This window comes from Apostichopus japonicus, chromosome 7, assembly GCF_037975245.1.
Source record: "Apostichopus japonicus isolate 1M-3 chromosome 7, ASM3797524v1, whole genome shotgun sequence".
Lineage (NCBI taxonomy): Eukaryota > Metazoa > Echinodermata > Holothuroidea > Aspidochirotida > Stichopodidae > Apostichopus > Apostichopus japonicus.
This window is the reverse complement of record NC_092567.1, coordinates 11772836-11791171: the sequence shown is the minus strand read 5'-3', so window position 1 is coordinate 11791171 and position 18336 is coordinate 11772836. Positions and strand designations below refer to the sequence as shown.

The 18336-nt window shown below is 37.9% G+C and overlaps 3 protein-coding genes across 7 annotated transcripts in view; 1 reads left to right on the top strand and 2 right to left on the bottom strand.

The window, feature by feature from the left end:
* LOC139970052 (uncharacterized) overlaps positions 1-18336 on the bottom strand; it is a 94915-nt gene that overhangs the window by 22129 nt on the left and 54450 nt on the right. The window lies entirely within an intron of this gene.
* Positions 1009-9552, bottom strand: LOC139969368 (uncharacterized). Of its 4 annotated transcripts, none has more exons than XM_071974251.1 (6): positions 8520-9552; positions 6314-6423; positions 5565-5755; positions 4924-5080; positions 4042-4166; positions 1009-3256 (listed from the first exon to the last, which is right to left on the bottom strand). In XM_071974251.1, the coding sequence occupies exons 3-6, from the start codon at positions 5721-5723 to the stop codon at positions 3170-3172; spliced, it is 528 nt and encodes a 175-aa protein (XP_071830352.1). In that variant the 5' UTR covers positions 5724-5755; positions 6314-6423; positions 8520-9552; the 3' UTR covers positions 1009-3169. The 4 variants fall into 4 exon arrangements, with proteins under 4 accessions (XP_071830352.1, XP_071830354.1, XP_071830353.1 ...); XM_071974253.1 differs by lacking the exon at positions 8520-9552 and adding an exon at positions 7333-7398; XM_071974252.1 differs by lacking the exon at positions 8520-9552 and having other exon boundaries at positions 6314-6772.
* Positions 9699-17449, top strand: LOC139969367 (uncharacterized). Of its 2 annotated transcripts, none has more exons than XM_071974250.1 (7): positions 9699-9991; positions 11646-11743; positions 12216-12366; positions 13236-13417; positions 14159-14303; positions 14724-14848; positions 15373-17449. In XM_071974250.1, the coding sequence occupies exons 1-7, from the start codon at positions 9922-9924 to the stop codon at positions 15691-15693; spliced, it is 1092 nt and encodes a 363-aa protein (XP_071830351.1). In that variant the 5' UTR covers positions 9699-9921; the 3' UTR covers positions 15694-17449. The 2 variants fall into 2 exon arrangements, with proteins under 2 accessions (XP_071830351.1, XP_071830350.1); XM_071974249.1 differs by having other exon boundaries at positions 9700-9991; positions 11634-11743.

Here is an 18336-nt window from a genome sequence, read left to right as displayed (position 1 = left end):
GCACAGTAAGCATGGTAACAATACCAATTTCGCGAATTAACGATTGTGCTGGATATATAAATTATAAGGCCTATGTTGACTAGCTGAGTATAGGTCAGGGTCGGAAATAAGCCGGCGACGGGCGCTTCTAAAGCACAATTGTGAAGGCGAAAAAGAAAATTGTGACATGCTAGGGTTTGCAGTAGCAGCGCGAATCGCGCAAACAGTTCTCACAATCCCGCATCAAAGTGCGGGAGGGTGGCGCACAATCACCGGGAACTTCTCGCACAGTCACTGGAAAATTACGGCCTCCACTTAGCAATTTTCAGTACCAGCGACAATAACTTCAATTACTTCACACGAAACCCAATGGAAATCTAACCTAGCCATCTGTTTATCAGTGGCGTCACCAGACTTTTCAGTCTGGGGGGCACCAGCATTTGATGGGGGGGGGGGCACTTAGGTGGATACGGATCGCCGTCCTGGGGCAGGGGTCTAAGGGGAGGGGTGCCCCTCCATGCGCGGCGGAACGGGAAAATTATTGGGGGGGGGGGGCTAATGTGTAGAGACTATCTAAGCGGAGCGCCACCATCGGTTGGCGCGGAGCGTACAAGAAAATTTTGGGTTTTTCAAACCCCCAGATGGCCGGAAACGGCACTTCCCGAGTGTTTTATGCTGCAAATACCTAGCCCTAAAATATGGGTCTCAAGCCTGCAATTTCTCAGATTGCACGTAAAAGTCTGTAAAAACATAGTAATTTGTATATTCGATGGTGTTTTAAGAGAGTAGCTATTACTCGTAGTGTACTCGCAAAGACGTTTTTGAGTGTAGTAAGGGGATGTTGGAGAACTGGCTGAAATGAAGCAAGTCATTGGCCTAAGACGAAGTTGTGTTGCGCTTACCGGTACTCACACTCACTGCTTCCACTTTTCACGGGGCGTGAAGACGCGGTTGGGGTGACAATGTGGTCTATAGCCAGGGGACGGGCCGAGGGTCCCCCCCCCCCAGCATTTACTGAAATTATTACACCTATATACACTCTAAAAAAGTTGGTCATTTTTTTTGCCCAACTTTTAACCAACGCTGGGGAAGTATGTATCCAACCAACTGTTGAGCATTTTTTGCCCAATTGCCGCTGGGTAATGTTTTTACTCATAGTTGGGCATATTATTTTACCCATAAATAGTAATTAAGAAATTACCCAACTGGCCTGTTGGGCAATGTTTATCATTTGTTGGCGAAATATTGAATACGAATATCATATGGTTGGGTATCCTTTACTACTAATTGGGCAACATAGGGCTATTTATTGGTCGATATTTCGACATTATTTAAGCAGGTTTTCTCCCTTTATTGGGTAATGGATAGTTAATCAATATATTCATAATGATCAATACAGGTATTTCACTATTTCACGGTTTTTTTACTGACTATACACAAAAATGTTGAATGATATAAATTAAAATAGGTGGGATGAACATGGAAGGTTGGATGATTGTGAACAAGTATAGCATGCACCAAACCCAAAAAGACAGATCTTACAACACAGTGTATTGTAGAATGATTTATTGAACATCTACTTTCTTGAAGCAGCATATCAAAACAAATTTAAAGCAGATAAAACAGATTAAAATCATAAAGAAAAAATACACTTATCACATCCCACTTTGCTATTGTAGCATGCAACTATTGTCAATCAATTGTCATAGTAACATGTAACTGTCATCCACCCATTGCTATTGTAGCATGCTACTCACGTCAACCCATTGCTATTGTAACATGCTACTCTCATCCACCCATTGCTACTGTAGCATGCTATTTTTGTCTACCCATTTCTATTGTAACATGCTACTCTCATCCACTCATTGCTATTGTAGCATGCTACTCTCATCCACCCATTGCTATTGTAGCATGCTACTCTCATTCACCCATTGCTATTGTAGCATGCTACTCTCTTCCACCCATTGCTATTGTAGCATGCTACTCTCTTCCACCCATTGCTATTGTAGCATGTTACTCTCATTCACCCATTGCTATTGTAGCATGCTACTCTCTTCCACCCATTGCTATTGTAGCATGTTACTCTCATTCACCCATTGCTATTGTAGCATGCTACTCTCTTCCACCCATTGCTATTGTAGCATGTTACTCTCATTCACCCATTGCTATTGTAGCATGCTACTCTCTTCCACCCATTGCTATTGTAGCATGTTACTCTCATTCACCCATTGCTATTGTAACAAACTTCTCTCGTTCACCCATTGCTTCTCCTGTCATTGTTTATCAAAATGTGTTTATTTTTACACTGCGCCTGGTTAGTTCTCAAATTCAAAAAATATATGAGCAGGGAAGCATTACCAACCCATGTAATCAACAGTTTAAGGATCATGAATCAGAAACTGTTTTGGCGCAAGTCTAGATAAGCTTTAAAAGATGACCAAAGGCTGATTCCCATATTAAATCTTCTATCAGTAATAGAAAACTAATCCAAATGAGACAGCACAGGTAGAAACACATATCTTATGTTTCAACATTTAATTACGTTTTAGTTTTGTTGGAACGAGACTGGTTAGCTAACACCAGATCATTGTGATGCTAAACCAAAGCTAGGGGTACCATCATGTCACGTTAGTACTCTATGCACAGGTTTTCAAAAATATTAACTGATTTTGTAAGACATTACTGTGATGGTGTTAATGAATATACAGGGTAATCTATTAAAACAAATTATTTTTGGCTGATTCAGTATGAAATAAAATGGCAAACACTTAAACATGAATGATGAAACCAAGTTAACTGATACTGTAATTCACCAAATTCCTTGAACGCCAAGCCATGAAAGCTAAGTAATAGAACAATGGAAAAATCATCTGTAATTTTACACAGTATTTACACTTTAAATTTGTTCTATCAAGATGTAATGCATGATATAAATACATGAATAGTTAGGAATGAAAGAACTACTTTGAATCTGATGCGATGAATGCACGCAGATTTCGAATGGAACTTGTGATGCTTGCCTCAGTGAAGTCATAGATCACAACCTGCAAAAACTGCCATGCAATCTTACACGTTGGTTGATATTCAATGTCAAATATGTACATGGCCTTAAAGCATACATCAATATCTTTCATGAGTGACTGCTGAGGGAGTGCATTCCGTTCTATGATGACATAAGTTTGTGATGGAGTTATCCGACTTCCCTGCACACAACAAATGGCTGTGGGGTGTCTGTTGCTTTGAGGGTCTTTACATATTGGTCTATGTCAAACATTTCCTATGGAAAGAAAGAAAAATGCATTATTTTAAGAAGTGCAGTTATCTACAATTTCATGAAATGACACAAATATAAAAAACCATGAAGCTATGAATATATATATATATATATATATATATATATATATATATATATATATATATATACATAAAGTCTGTTCAAAGTATCTCTTTCGAGATCCGGCTTTAGGAATCACAAATGATTTCGAGTTGGTTAGCATCATGTTTGATCTTTAGAGTAAGGCAAAATATGTCACCAAAAACAGAACTAGTATTGTTCGATACAGGTGACAAACGCCTACAGTGGAATTACGACCTTCCTTACCAGTTTCGAACCTCTGGACATCAGCGTCCATAGCCTAGTGGTTAGGGTGTCCGCGTACAGAGCGGAAGGCCCGTGGTTCGAATCCCGGTGGAGGCTGAAAGTTTTTCACTGTTCTTGATTCTCATTACGATTTTCATTTATATATATATATATATATATATATATATATAATATAAATGTAAATATAAATGAGCAGTCTTCAACAATTTTGAGATCCCTCTAAGCTCCCCATTTTACTGGAGCTGTCAAGAAAACTTTCAAAAATTTTACCCAGTGACCTCAAATAACATTTGACCCTCCCCCCCCCCCCAGAAAAAAAGGAAGACTTCTTTTACTTAATATGGTTGATATACACATCAAATATGAGATCTGTCTGAGCTTCCCAGTCTGAGTTATTTGAGTCACTATTTCAAACCTGCTGTTTGAGCCCTGCATTCAAATGGAGATGTAGAAAAACTTACTGGTTGCACATCAATGAAGCAGTTTACTGAATCATTTGCTGAGTTGTGACCCTTTCTACCCTTTCCACTCCTTCCACTTCTGAATATGATAGCTAACAGGGAAAAGGCCAGATTCTTTGTTTCTTCTGTGAAGATAAAAACAGTTAAACTGTTAATTATTCACCCCTTAAAACTGGCTGGTTAAATTTCTGCAGAATACAAAATATAATATTTAGGCACCCTTTTCTGTTTATGAGAATCACTTCCATTGTTAAACTGTCATTGTAGTAATGAGAGAAGCAGTATACATTCTAACTTTTGGTAACGTTAAACAACCAAGTTTCCAAATATTCATTACGTGAAAATTTTTATAGTCTCTAGAAGAGGCACTTTGCAGATTTTGACCTCTGGCTGATGACCTATTTCTATTAACAAGAATAAACTAAGGATAACAACCTCACAAGATATGATCATATATCAATACTCAATGGTGCATGTGCATGGACAGATTCACAGAGACAGTCTGATAAAGGGTTGTCCCTGACATGCATGTGCCATTTACATTGCCTAATTGATGTGGAAATATTGCCTTGATGTGAGAGTACCACATACTTGGAGTCCCCCTTAAACTTAAAGCAATGTTAGACTTCATTATTAACCATTTAAAAGGTTTCTTCCAATTGTCCAAAAAAACAATTAAAAGGCTCTATTCCTTGATTTTTGAACAGCAATCACCAATGAGAGGCAGCATACTACTAATTGCAGGAACCGTATTTTAAGTACAAAGCAGTGAGCATACTTTACTGTCAATATCACCATTCATGTACCTACAGCTCATGACAATCTAATTTGATGGACCAACAAGTCAACATATGTCTGTTTGTTTTGTATATTAAGGCTTACCCTTTGTGAGGTCATCAATGTTTGTATTCTGCATACCTAGGACCTCCCTCCAATTTAGCTGTTGGCTGTATAAAATAACTTTTCTTGCCACCTTCTCCCATCTTTGATAGAGTTTGTTTGATCTTGATGGATACAGCAATGCAAAGTCTTGCTCAATCTAAAATAAAAATGAAATAGTTTTTTTAAGTCACCAGTGGAACATGACTCTTTTTGGGAACAGCTGCATGCTAGACATGGAAAGACTCACACATTAAAAAGCTTAGAAAATAGTTACTGTGGAACCCAATTATTTGTGGATTAAATGATAATTAATGATAATTATTTCAGACCTTTAACAGCCAAACAACATACATAAAGTAACCCAGGGTAACGATGGTTTCATGAGAACAAACTATCAGTGAACACTGTTTGGCATTCTGCTTTACAATTCCCCCTCAATGTGTAAGAACATAGATTACCTGCAGATTTTACATACACAACTTTCATTTAAGCCTTACAAAAACAAATCAAATATGTCTATAGACAGCTGTCTTTAAAGATAAAAAAATGTATATGAAAATGCCTAACTTGGCTGTAATGAGTGTCAGGTGCAATCATATTAATCATTAAAAAAGAAAGCAAAGTATTTAATAGAATTTTACCATTCCTGGGTCCAACAATTGTGGAAACTCAGCAATGGTGGTGTTAACACTCCCCAGACTTTCTTTTATTCTCTTTTGGCAGTAGAAAGCTGTTTTCCCCATGAAAACAGTAACTTGGTCTTCAGGTTCCTTGTTGTATTTAAGCCATTGATTCATCATAACAAGTTCTTCATTTTCAGGTGCTACTGGTGCTGAGAAATGAATTGTAAAGTAACTTCTATGTAATTGGGTTTGCTTTGTGCGGGCTAATTGCACTTACTCTTGGATGCTGACTGCAAAATGAACTGGACAGGCTTGTTAATGCTGTTATATACAACTTTAGGTGTTCATCTGGATGATGTTACTCAATATGTAATATGTACCTACAGTACTACTATCATCATTTTCCTGCAAAAGATGATAGAAATCTATCCTACTATAACTGAGAAAGGATAATTTAAGTCATGCCTCATTGTTGCAGTTTCATTTTCATTGCTATAGTCTATGTCAGGCCTATTGTGTTCCTTGTGTTGACATTGAGGAACTCCTATGAATGGCTCCTGCTGAGAAGATGCTTTGTCAAGTGATGTTTCTTGTAGCCACATAATGTATTAAACGTTAGCACACATCTACCTTGACTGCAAACAATTTTCACCCTGCTTTTATTGGCAATGCCATGTACATGCTTGAGGTGGAAAAAAAGTTTCTTGTTGCCTCCTTCTATAGTCCTAAGGCATTTGAAACAGGTGCATGACATCTTTAGAGCTTACCTCTTCTCTCCAACCCTTTGAAAATTTCAGTCTCAGTCCCACTTTGGGAATCAATTCTTTTATACTTAATTCATCCAACAAGGCGAATGCAGTCACATCAATTCCATTTTCTGTTGAGAAAAAAAAAGAAAGAAGAAAAACAATGAACCACAGCTTATCATGAGAAGCAGAGTTTGAAAGCTTCGTGAGTCATATCATATGACTGTAATAGGACTGGATTTTGATGGATGCTGCCCTATTGGAAGCTTTTGCTTTCAAATTTTAACTTTGAAGTCAGTTTTGAAGGAAGTTCCATATATACTATTAGCACATGTTAATTTGTTTGTGGTATTGGGCAAGTTATTTTTCTGGTCTAACCTGCAAAGCATCCTTAGTGATAACACTTGTCACAGTTTGCCGCTTTAATTTATTTGCAGGAGCCCAAACATCCCTTAAAATTAATTTATATTTTATATATTCATTATTACGACTGACTGAACAGTGCCCCCCCCCCTTTATGACAGTGGTTGCAACATTAATAAATACCACCATGCACAATTGTGACAACAATTAAATTCATTGCCATCAAGGTATAGCTGATGCATGGCTTGACATTACCCACAGCTGAAAGAAGCTGCGCCATCATGCCCTTTATATTTTGCTGTTAATGCCCCATCTTACAGTGTTGTACATTGTAAACTTGTATTACACTTAGTTGCACTATACGGTACAGTGCCTAAGTCTGTTGGCTCTGCCCAGCACTGAACATTTTCACCCAGCACTATATCAAAAATCGCCAATTACGTTGTTCACTCTATCCATCTGGTGCAAGGAAAACTTCAAATATCTAACCTTACTCAATTACTGATAGAAATTTTGAAATTCTACACTTAAAATTTTGTGTATAGTATTGAATCAATCTTACGTTCTAAATTATTGTGATAGTTTGCATCGTTAAAGCATCAGTTCATATATAGTTAACCTACATAGGCTTAGCTTATTATCGTTGGCGAGCTTTGCATGTGACTTACTGTACGTACCGTTAGTTACTGTAGTAAAGTATGTGTTACTACTTGCTACAAAGCTTCATGACAACGTAACAGGGCAACCTTAGTATAATTTGATTACTGTATGACTATGAGGATCTGAATACTGCATTTGTCATTATATGCAAGCAATTTGCCTCATTGACGCTAGCGGCCACTAAGTTCAAGCGCAGACAGTACTCTGATGTATATATAGCTCAATATCAATGATGAAATGATGAATGCTGTTAGTGGCTGCTCTTACAAGTCTTAGTCTTAATGGCTGCTAGCTTCAAGCAAGTAAGCTGTTAACTGGTGCACATATAGTGATCACTAAACTAACTTGGCCCTATTCCTATGCCCTAGCCTAAGCCTACAGGATTTGTTCTCAATCTTACCATTTTTTTTTCAAGTTACAATGTATTGGCTAGGGTAATACAGGCTTAAACTACGTTAAGTGGTTATGTTTGAAGTAAATATTCAAAGACATCGTCAGTTTCAAGGGCTCCAAAAGTAGTATTATCTGGTACCTAAATACTGAGCAAATTTAATTTGACTTCCATCCCCCTACTCTCACTTTGAGTTTGACTCGAGTTGACCCTTCCCCTCGTTTTGACCCTTCCCCAATCTGTCACTAGAATAACAACCAATTCGCTAATTCTAAATTTAAAAATTCCTGGGCACAACCCTAGGTTACTAGACCTAACGTCAGACGGTAGGGTTTTCTTGGTAGCTTAATTTGTACAAATTCGATCGAGCAAATTAGGCATAGCCTAACGTTAAGCCTGTGCTAGTTGGCCAGTAGCCTAGGCTAAGTAAGTGGTCTAGAAAAGTACTACGTACACTACTCCTACTATAGATACGTACCCTTGGAACTTGTACATTAATGAATTTCATGCACGGTTATCTGGTGTCAAGTTAGGTCCCAATGTCTTACGTTAATATTAACATAAATTCAATTCCAATTCGATCGCTGCAGCTTCTACTAGTAGTAGTATAACAATATAGCCAAAAGCTAGGCCTAATTTGGACCTAGGCTATACTAGTTAAGTTACGTTTGACCTATCGAGTAACGGTACTCGTTATGCTTTTCGACCTTACCTGACGCTATCTCTTTGTATACCAATATTTACATCATTTTCATATCAACATAATATAGGTTTGTAATTTTGTCAGCCTACTCTTTAATAGTACATCCTTACCTTGAAACTTGTCTATCAGCTCTTCAACCCCCCATTTCTTCGATAGGCCTGCCCATCTTCTATATTTTCATCTACACTCGTCATCTACACTGTATGTATGAGCTATGCGATGATACGTAACGTACGGTGTTTGTCCATGCAAACACACACAAATGTATAGGCAAAACGTTCATTTTTTCGTCGCAGATGTGCGCGTCGCACAAGTACCAGTGACTTTCGATTTGGCGGGACGCTTACCAAATGTTGGGTATATTTCATTCACTTTGCACAGCGGTTATACTAAATTCTGTTTTACTATAAGTTGGTCAACACATAGAGCAGGGATTTTGACCAATATTGTTAAAGAATTCCCCAACCGAGCACTTGCCCAGAAAATATTACCCATCTTTTTTAGAGTGTAGTATACGTGTGCATCGGACAGATCGACAAGTATGCATTGAAAAATGGGCAGATGCACGTTTCGGAGCCTTGGTAAATATTGGGGGGCTTATCATGCATTTGCCCCCTCAACTTTTTCATTGGGGGGCTGAGCCCCTCAAGCCCCCCCCCCCGGTTCCGCCGCCACTGCCCCCCTCCCCTTTGGAAAATTTTCGCATACGGAGGATGAGCTAGATGCAAAATGCTGCCACATTTGATGCTAAATTCGATTTGAAGATATCTCCAGAAATTGCTATTTTTGAGGTAATGATTTTAACAAGGCGCAGAATTTTGCAGAGGATATGAACCACATGCTGCCGATATTATGCCTAACCCTATCAATAGAACCTACATTTGTTGAATTAATGTGTGCATGACCCCCGACTCCTTTCTTGTCCTTCTCGTTTTCGCCCATTATCTATTAAGATGTAACAGGTTCCAGCATCGTTATTGGCTCCTATCAGGGATCTCACCATGCAATCCAAAGTTTGATCACACATCGAGTATGGCTCAGTATGCAGGTGTGAACATTCGCCATTTGTTCCTACAAGCATCTGGCCTCAAATGACCTCTGCACCCCCTACACAACAGGGTTAATATATGGGTCTACAAATATAGGTAAGTATGGTGCCTGCGGACCCTCACATTCTCACATTTCGTCAGCTCCTAACCTGTCAACCTCAGACCAAGGCAACATACACGCTAAGAACTGTTGGGCAAATTTAGTTGGGTAATAATTTTTTTGGCAAAAATTGCCCAACTCCTAAGAGTCAATTACTATGTTTGTAAGCAAAATGTTGCTTCATGCACTTAGCAAAGGGTTTGTGCCAAATAGTTGAGCACAAAGAGTGTTGCGTGCAACAAATTCGTTTGGCCTTCATTGTTCTGCACTGCAATCGCGCCATACCGTACCTGTGCGCAGTCTCAAGCTCCGAAAAGCGAACGGTGATTTGCCGTAATACTTGCTCTATGGCCGTAATTCATCATGTCAGAGCCTGAAGTCAAATCAATTCTCACCAGATGGGGAATGGATGAGCTAATAGAGACTTTTGAAGGTAGTTATTTGTAATTTCCTTCGCCAAAACCGTAAAATTATGCATGTGCGGCATACACGATTTTAACTTCCGTCCGTTGGCCTAACGCGAGGCTAGGTCGCCGTTACTATTTGTTGTAGGCATATATACGTTAGCCTGGAAGTAGTAACAGTAACGTTTTAAATTTTAGCTTAGCAAGTAGGTATTATTAGTGTTAAGATGTAATGTGAAGTCTTATGTTATGAATATGATAATGGGCTAGGCTAGTACACAGAAACTGTGGTCACGCTCCACCGAAAGTATGCACCAAGTGCCTAGTCTTGGCCAGACATTTCGTACTCATTCTTTGTGATAGTGATGATTTGGTGAGCCTAACACCATGATTAGCCTAGGCCTAGTTACAGAGTTTTTACCAGTTGAAATGTTGCTTAGGCCTAGGTTGCAATTGAGACCTGTAATAGGCTAGCTATGCTGGATTACTGGAGGTCCAACATAGGACCAGGCCTTAGCCCAGCCTACCGCAAGTATGCTATATCACCACTCAGTTATGGTTTAGTTATTTTCCTCTAGTCTTATTGGGAAGTTGCTGCCACTGGAGGAGGGGGTGTCCCATGCATGACCACTTTGTAAAGCTCAAGCCTGTATAACATTTGACCTAGGCCGACATTGTGTGAATGAAAAGGACAATTACCCGTTCTTCGAGTTCTTTAAGGAAAATCTGTAAGTTTAAGAATAAATCATGTACTTATTTGAAAACCGTTAAGTATTGTGAGTTGCTACAGTATTTCAATTCCCAGTCCATTTTCATCCTGTATGGCCTAGTCTGTTCCTCGATTTGATGTAAACATTTCTTTATTAAACCATCTAATTAGCAGCACAAATATAGTGTGTAGATTACATTGATAAATTGTCAAAATCAGTCAAAATCCAAACCTACTATGTACAGCAGTTTCGCTGTTGTACATCTACCCTCAAAAGCGCAGCGCACAATAGGTATAGTGTAATCAAATAGAACTTGCATATTAAACTGAGACTGCTCTGTTTCATTGTTATGAATCTGCTGTGCGGCAAATAGTAACACGTACAATACTACAATAGCTGTAGGTTGGTTACGCGCAAAGTATGTTGGCGATTGTAGGCCTATGTAGGCTAACTATATGAACCGATGCATTATGAAAGTTTGTTATTGTAGTTTGCATGACCATCATGATAATAAGATTGGTTTTTGGAAAAATATAAGAAACTATTAAAAGTAGAATTTTGAATTTTCTATCAGGAATAGGCCTCTACGGTAGAGATTTGCCCACAACAAGTAGATATAAAGCGCCGGGCGGGATTTTTTAATTATTGCCAGGCGGAAATTCCTAGGGCTGGGTGGAACCGCCCGACAGGGGTACATCTCTGGAAGAAAAATGGACATCTGACAAGTTTGCTTGTTTTGATTTTTTATTCAGGAGTTGGCTTGTGCTATGTTAGTATTTACAGGAATGGTGGTCTATGTTTTCTTTAATTTGCATTCAGTTGGTCTTTTAAAGCCACCTAGGTTACCAATTTCAAACATTGGTCAGTAGTTTTTTCAAATTGTTTTGATCACATTATTCACATAGATATGAATAGGTTTTAAAGTAATAATGTTTTCTTTCTTGTTTGTTGTTTCTTTCAGACAATGAGATAGACCTTGAATCATTCAAACTTCTTGATGAAACTTCACTGAAAGAGCTGATTCCAAAAGTTGGGCTCCGTGTCAAGTTTGCCTACAGATTGAAAAGCTATGTTAGTATTATGACCACTGTTTCTGCATACTTTACTTTACTACTTATAGTTACTATCATGTTATTAGTATGCTTCAAGTGTCTGGCTACATTACAAGAGGCAAGTGTAGAAGCTCTTCTTGGTCATTTAAAATACATACATGGCATTCATTCCGGAACTGGAACAAAACTAGTATGAGGGGGCCAATGGATGTGTGTGGATGGGGGGGGGTTATTATCTACTTATAAGCCAGAGTGACACTATCTGTTGGTGCATATTGTACCCCCTGTGCTGGATTTGCCACAGGAAATATCCAAATAGACTCAAATTTTGCACCAAATGTGGGCATACTTACAAAACATCAAGTAATATTTGATAACCAGTGTCAAGTAAAAAGGGCATTATTGTAGTAAACACATTATTGCAGATATGTTTAACTTTTTGAAGGGATTGGGATAGTTAATTGTGAAATTGGTGGTATTTCATTTTGCAGGAGGCATTTTACACTAAAGGCACCAGTGGGAGACCAGCGAGCGGTTGGTTGGAAGAGCATCTTAAATACAGTAGAAAACGAGTGAAGAAATACAGCACAACTGAAGAAGCAACATCACCAGAAGGCAATCATGATACTGATGAAGACACTGGTGAGTGTGAAACACTTGAGTAACTTAGTCAACACTGAATTGAAGGGCCCCTCACCAGTGAAAGGTAGTGGTGGGGGGAATAAAGAAAGAACCTTGATAAGAAAGCATTATTGTACTGCAAACTTGGGATGTTCCATAGGTTTATGAAAGATTTTGATCCCCTTGGGTTATAGGAGCTGTTAGGGAGTGTAGAGAATGAGAAAATTCACCCGCACTAGGCAGTTGAACAATTTCTAAATGTTTTTTTTATTCTCTTGGTAGATGGAAGGGGGTCCCAATTGGCTGGTCAATTTTTAGTGAACATGTTGATATGTAAGGAAAGATTCATTGTGCTGCAAGGATAATGTTTCACACTAACACAGTTTTTAATCCTGATGTTGATGTGAATGGGGGGGGGGGGGAGGGGTTCAAGGTGGACTTGGGGATTTGAATCTTGGCACTCCATTAATATCTGGAAAAAGCCTGGATGGATGAGCAAATAGGAGTAACCTGGTAGTGGGGTGTTAATATAAGAAAAATTTGTGCATTGGATTTCACTACATTCAGATCACATTGCTGTCTTCAAAAAGTAGTGTTACAATAAGAAATGCTTTCCTCAACCAATAGTATCTGTCTATTTCGGTGCTAACATTAAGTTTCATCACAACTTAGTTTTATGGTTTCAATGTAAAGAGAAGCATATGCATTCATAGTGGCTTATGTGTGGGTGTATGTGTATGCGTGGGTATATGCATGTGTGTATGTGCTCAAGACTAGAAGCTTAGTCAGATCTCATATTTAGTCAGATCTCATATTTAGTTGTAGGTGGACCATAGAACCCTATTATTACCTAATTAAAACCGCTATGCATTTTTGCATTCTGATTTCAGATGATTCTGTGTCTGAGGAGGACACCCAAAAGATGAAGATGTGGCTTCAACATAATGAGCAGCCACGTGCTACTATGGAAGAGTACATGCTAAAGACAGCAAAGAGAAGACAGATACTGATCAAATCAAAAGGCTTCAAAGAAGCTCTTGTGGAGTATCCAAAGATACTACTTCCAGGCATGGTAAGTATTGAAAAATCAGCATATTGTAAATGCTACTAGGATGAATGGGTTTGTTCATTAATTTCTACCTCTGCAGCTTATCTTTTGGGATGCTTTATGGAAGTAGCTGTTTCCCTAAGTCACAGCTGTTGAGAATGGGAGGGTTCTTATGTCTCAGTGACAGTGCTCTTGAATTAATTGTGCTTGGAGCATAGAAAGAATGCAACTTTAACATAACTTTTAAGAATATTGTGCTGAACAGTGATTGACTCAGAACATTCCTTGATAATAGCTGTTTGACCAATTTTGTAAGGATTGTAGATGTTTCCAACATCTTGGAGCATTGATGACCTGATACCAGGTTTGTGCTATTAATTCACAAATGGTAATGGTTGAGTTTGGAAGTCAAATATATGTCTTATTGTAATACTTTACATTTTGGCTGCCCTTGCAAATTCATTCAGGCTTCATGCACATCATTACAGGGGTGGTAAATGAAGGATTAGATATAGGCCTACAGATATATGAAGTGTGACAAGCTGAAATAAGACTAACCGGTATTCTCCAAAAAGATGAATACACAGTTTTGCTGAGTCAAAGCTGAAAGATTAAATGCACCAGTTTTGTGTGATTGACATTGCACTAACCTCAGCATTACGTCAGTGCAATCAGTGATTTACCAAATTATTTCCCATTCCATTCTCCAAATGCTCTCCTTTAGTGAATAGTTTTCTTTACTCTCCCATCTTAATGTATATACAGATTGAACAAGATTTCCAAGTACTTCAACCAGAATCAGCAGAAAAATTGTATGAGAAGTGGCCAGCTGTCTGCAAGGTCATTTTATCATATACGGAAAAGAACTTTCCAGGATGGATGAAAGAACTTCCTTGGGACTGCACGCTTTGTAAGTTGGATTAAGCATCACAAACCAGTAAAAAAGTTTTGTGTAATGTTACCAAAGGAGAAAAATTTAGACAAACAGCTTTTGACTAATAGTATGAAGTATGTGTGTGTTTGTGTGTGAAAAGAAGGATGTAATTGTCTATATTACCAATTGTAAAACCTTGGTAAATTCAAGGTTCATATGACACACACAGGAGACACACACATTGAGCAATTCCCTTAATCAACTGCCTTTGACTTATGTTTTAGCATATATTTTTCACCCCTAAAAATGTGGGCATCCCATCCCTGCAGTAAAATGGAAATGGCAACCCATGATTAAGGGCAGTGCACTCACGAGGGGTTTATGCAACTATTTATAAAACCCTGCAAGTTCGTATAACAGTCTATATGTACATTTTTATTTTCTGCGTTTTGACAGTGACAGAAGAGGAACTTGGATTTTTTGCTCTGCCATATGTATTTCAGAGTCGGCACAAGAGAAAGAAGGGCAGAGGATCTATGTCAGTTTCTGCCGGTGTAAAGGCATTCATAGACATCCGATCTGTAAGTATTGAATATTCATTCAGTTCATAGATGATGTAGGCTGGATATTTATGCAAATCTGCTGGCACCCTATGACCATGTGAAGCTACACTTGTGATATGCCACAAAATGCTGTTAAACCAAGATTTATTCACAATATTTGTAGCATTATTTGTTATGACACAGTTAGTAGATATTGATACTTCAAGGTCAGCATCACAAGCTTTTTCATATCTTTGATGGTATCATCGGTCAACAGGGGATATCATGAATTTTGGTGTCACAAAATGTTTAGTATTGTCAATGTTTTTCATTACAGTGATGTCTACTCAGTTGCCAATATCAGTAAGCCATTTGTCTGATATGCATTCATTTATGCTAATAACAAAACTTTATTATGGATATCGTGAAATAAATTATTGGCCTACACTTTTTCCATCCTTATATCTGCCATAAGTCTGTTTGTCCGTCTGTCTGTTGGTCAGCTGTGTCTCACTTTCAGTCAGCATTTATGTGAATGATTTATACATCCTTTATCATTACAGAACGTGACAAACATCAAGTCCTTTTGTGGAGATATAGATGAAACGGTACATCCACAGCCATTTACTGTAGTTCTTTGGGACTTAAAGCAGAAGTCTCGTCAATTTTTTGTGCTGATTGAGAGAAAGGCTCTACCTGCAACCTCACTGTTGAAAGCCATTGACACATGCTTCAAGATGCACTTTGTGTTCGATATTGAGTATCAGTCTGACTGTGAGGCATCATGGCAATTTCTGCAAAGCATTATTTATGAGTTGAACACAGCTATCACAAAGGAAATAAGCTCTGTGAAGGCTTTCCGTGCCTATTACAACTCAATGTAAAGTATTATACCACCAGCTGCTATACGTGTAACTGCCTCATTGATAACCCTGTTCTACTGTGTTGGTTTGTAACTTTTCTGTTGTAAGTTCTATAATGGACTTTGTTTGCTGTAATGATTAAGTTCGCTTTTCATGAATATTATGTTAGTTTATCACTTTCATTCAACATGACTTGACTAGTTTGATGGTTAAGATTGAATTGTTTACCTGAATAGTATTATTAATATAGCAGTTGATTATGATTGAATAGCTTGATTGTGATATTATGTATCATTGTTTATGACTGATTGGTTTGGTTACCATTGCCATGTTGGTACTGATTTATTATGTAAGCTACATGACTGACTAGTTTGACATCACAAATAGTATGATAGTTAATTACAATTAATTAGCTTGATCGACAGTCAGCATAAAGATATTTCATGGGTTATACATTGTAAGTTTGATCAACATAACATGTAATTACCATATAATGATTTATTAGTCCAACTACATGAATGATTCAAGTCTCTGACCATCAGGAATATGGTGGGTTTTGTTGGTCAACATTGTTGTTTAATTGATTGGTTTCTTAATTAGTATCGTGTGAAATCATATTGTTGTTGGGTTTTTTGAAGTCCTCAGATAGAGTGGTATTGATAAACCTGTTATTTTGATGAATTCTTTATTTAGGCATAGATACTTAATATGAGGTATGAAGTATATCATAAGTTGACATCAGCAGAGGCTATAAAAACTTAGGTACTCTGCCTGCACATGCAGGGATTGCAAAGTCAAGAAGCATTTGGATATATATAGCTCAATTTCAAAAGCCCTCCATGTATTGTGTTCTAGGCCCTGAGATTTTCCTGACCTAGCATTGCAATGAAAACTTAATTGTTAGATATGTTTGTTAAAACTGTCACTTAACATCTACCACCTCCTGAAAAACAAACAGTTATAATAATAACAACAACAACAATGATATTAGGGTTTATATTACATTTTTCAATTAAATAGAGTAGTGAAAAGGATGACCCCACTATGAAAAGGAATTTCATTAACATCATCAAACTCTTGCCATGTTAGTCAAAGATTTCAGGCCTGGTTTACTTGCAAACTCTACAAAATTTACAGGCTACATTTTACAGTGAATGATAACAATTTTTAATTTTTTGGTATCACATTTTTGCTTGTTCAATTTAAACCCAAGTGATAAATTCTTTTGGGGAATGTTTATCTTTCATATTATATATGTGCAGATACACTTAAAACTTATATCACAAGATAAAAAAACAAAAGAATAAGTAACTGCAAGAGAAATTGTATAAATTGCAAAATGTTGCTTAAGAGAAAGTGAAAAATAAAGCAGTTTGCGAATCAGAAACTTACTTTGGTCCATTCTGTGATTTGATTTGCATGTTTGTAATTGCTGTATAATCTAAAAATCAACTGTAGCAAAAAGTGACCAACATTGGAGAATATAATAGTGCTAGAAATTGGGGAAACATAGCACGTAAGAATTATTAGCACTTTTTGCTGAACTGTGTTTAGCACAGGTTTTTCCTAAACTTTTTGGTAAAAATTTTCATAAATATTGGGTAAATGTGACATTGCCCATAGTTTAGCAACTCAAGTTTTGCCCAATTTTTAAGAAAAATGTTACCCAAAAGTTTAGGAAAAACCTGTGCTAAACACAGTTAAGCAAAAAATGCTAAAAAAGTTTCACGTGCTATGTTTCCCCAATTTCTAGTAATTATATTCTTCAATGTTGGGCAATTTTTGCTACATCGTTCTTAGCGTGTACCGCAGTACCCTCCCTTCTCACAGTCATGTAGCTCGCGAAGCGGACGTGTATATCCGCTGGTATGGCGTGAGCACTGACACATTCAATGTAAATATCGACACCTGTTGTGATGGCGCGGGTTACGACTTCGATACCCGACGTTCAAGGATAAACTTTTTCATTTTTTCGCAGCTCATTTGAAGAAAATACGAATTACTGTCACAGTGCTTCTTTGTCCTTATGAAAAACCATGATGGGAGTTGAATATAACAAAATATATATATATATATTTTTTTACCAACCCAAATCTCAGATGGGGGGCACTCGGGGGGCACTAGGTTTTCCAGGGGCACGTGCCCCCCTGCCCCCCCCCCCCCTTGGCGACGCCACTGCTGTTTATTGGTTAAAGCTGTGTCGCAAATTAAAATTCAAAATATCCATGAAAAACTGCAATCGTCGACCACATGTTACCCTAACAGCCACACTACGCCAATGGGAAATGTAGCCTAACCATCGGTATGCAAAAAAAAAACACCAAAACACAATACTTTGCGTAGCTTTGTTTACATACTTTCCTTGCTGCTATCGTCGCGCGAATGATAGCCGAACGCCACACGTACTGTAGTCAACGGGAAAATCTAGCCTAAGCATCCCTTTATTCGCTAAAATTGTGACGCAGTTAGCTAGAACTAAAATATCCATGAAATACTGCAACCTTCGACCACATGTAAGCCTAACAACCACACTAAGTCAATAGGAAATGTAGCCTAACCATCGGTTTGCAAAAAAAAAAAAAAAGTAGCTTTGTTTACAACTTTCAATCAGTTGGAAATCAGCAGTTGTTTGGAAGGTATGTGATATGTCTTAAAAAGGGAATG